General features: G+C 42.2%; 1 protein-coding gene across 1 annotated transcript in view; it reads right to left on the bottom strand.

Moving 5' to 3' along the window:
• LOC102678406 (zwei Ig domain protein zig-8-like) overlaps positions 1-2,086 on the bottom strand; it is a 29,930-nt gene extending 27,844 nt beyond the window's left edge. The window contains exon 1 of the mRNA XM_006617548.2: positions 1,099-2,086. Coding sequence (XP_006617611.1) covers positions 1,099-1,144 — 46 coding nt within the window. The 5' untranslated portion in view covers positions 1,145-2,086. The remainder of the gene's footprint in view (positions 1-1,098) is intronic.
• Positions 2,087-2,376: the final 290 nt, after the last annotated feature.

Below are 2,376 nucleotides of genomic sequence, written 5' to 3'. Positions count from 1 at the left end.
AGAGAGAGAGAGAGAGAGAGAGAGAGCCGTCCGATATCTATGGACGCGAAGGATATGCAATTGATACTTCGTCGCATATGACAAATAAATGGTTTCTTTGTAATTATGCCTAGTAAAGAGTCGGGCGCGGTTGCAATACGAGTTCACTTACGGTTATGGAAATATGGAAATATGGAATATGGAAAAATATGTATATACATGTTTGTTCGACGACCATCAACCATCACCAACGCTATCAACGCGAACGAGATGAAGTCGAACAATTGCATAACGGCGATGAGAGGAAATACATATGGAAAGAAGAATTTTTTATTCTTTTCTCCTTCGAAAAATACGAATAGAAATTGTGGATAAATATATATATATACGAATGAGAAGCAGCGAAGGGCAGTCGAGAAGAAAAAGAAACTGAGATCATCTGGGTTTGTGGTGAGCAAGTTCTAAATTAAATACACGGAATGCATATAGAAGATTGGACGCGTACAATCAGGCTGGAGTCCATCAAATTCAATCAAAGATATATATATATATATGTATACATGGAAAGATAGCTCCACCCTGGCGCGCTCGCGCGGGACGAAATGTTGTGTCAAAGTGTGGCTGGGATCGAGAGGGATGTCATGAATAATACAAGGCAGTGGGTCAGTCGACGGTGGAAAAACCATCGATTTGCAAGTCAAACGAACTCGAGTGTCTTACTTAGTTAAATGAAAAAAAAATGAAGGGAAAGAAAATGAAAATTGATTACATATATATTCGTTTCGAATTGTTTAAGCCGCCGCTCGAGACAGTGATGAAAACAAGAATTAGACGAACGAATTAAAAACGCTCGATAAAATAATTTCCACACTAATTTTTAATCGACGTAGAGATTAATCGCACTCGATCTTTTAAGAAAAAGAAAATTGATTATACGTATTCGTATTTCGAATCGTTTAAGTCGTTCGGGACAGCGATGACAACACGAACGAGATGGACGAATTAAAAACGCTCGATCGATAAAAAAAATTTCTACACGATACGATTAAATCGCAATCGATTTCTTTTACAGAATTAAGTTTTTTTCGAATTTTTTCGTTTTTTTCCAAACTTACTTACCAAAAGAAATGATAAAACAGACGAGTACGGGAAGAGAAGTAGACATCGCTTTTCCTCGGCGAGGTTCTTTCACATATTGACGATATACACTATCTCACACGCATTTCGCAATCGTTTCACGCCGTGTCACGCATCCTTCACCACCCTAACTTCACCACTTTCTCGATCGGGGCGGCATTTCGCGCGATCAATCGCAATCCCTCGCACTTCACCACTTCTATCTATCACTTTGCTACAACACCTTCATGACATACACTCGTGCTCTTTCCACTCTTCGCCTCCACCTCCTTCCTCTTTCCTTCAGAAAAGGAAGAGGAGAAAAAAAAACAGCAACAAACAACTCGCGCTCGAGCTCGATGTTTTATTCACTCGATGAAAATATTCAGCGGAAAATGTATAACGTAACGTAACGTAACGTAACAACGTACAAACCCCCGATTGTAGACGCGAGAAACCCCGCTAATGAATGTAATTAACGACGTGGGACGAAGGGAGGGAAGGCGGGGGAGGGGGGGAGAGAGAGGGGTTATTTCGTGGACGGGTGGCGGTACGGCGTCAGTTTGCACTCTGGCCTAAGATCGAAGAGAAATAGAGAGAAAGGGGGAAGGGAGGAGAAAGAGAGAGAGAGAGAAAGACAGAGAGAGGTCGGTTGGTCGACGCTTTTATGCCTCTCGCCGCATTCACCGCCGCAAAGTCGTTCGCAATGCATTAGGCGGCGAACTCGTTAAAGTAATTTCCCCGACAACCTAGACGTTCCATCGATCATTCCTTCTCCTTCTCCAGCGCATCCTTTCCTCGAATCTTGCCTATATATATATATATGTATGTATGTATATGTATATTCCCTTCCTTTCGATCGAAAACTCAATTATCCTGTTTGTCGCGCAACGTACACATTTCCTTCCTTCCTCTTCGATGTTCCTCTTTCTTTCCTCCTCGTGTGTCAAATCGTGATAATGTGAGCGAAAAGATCTTTTTTATCACCGGAAACAAGATGCTCTTCAACATCGACGCGCCATCGGATCCCCACTGTCTGGATTTCCTCGCGCAACAAGCTTTGTGAATTTTTCTCTATGAAAGACGATTTCTTTTTGTCAAACGACGTGAAATAATTTGCCGATTTAATTTCGTGTATATGGGAAACAACGTTGATTTCCAGACAAAATTCGATTGAGATTCAGCCTCGGCGAACGATGATCCGATACGTCGGCCAGTTCCCCGAGAAAATCACACGAAAGATTCGCGGCCGACTACTACGCATCCTCTCTAGATCGGTGG

Source organism: Apis dorsata, unplaced genomic scaffold, assembly GCF_000469605.1.
Source record: "Apis dorsata unplaced genomic scaffold, Apis dorsata 1.3 scaffold_315, whole genome shotgun sequence".
Taxonomy (NCBI): domain Eukaryota; kingdom Metazoa; phylum Arthropoda; class Insecta; order Hymenoptera; family Apidae; genus Apis; species Apis dorsata.
This window is presented reverse-complemented; position numbering and strand designations above follow the sequence as displayed.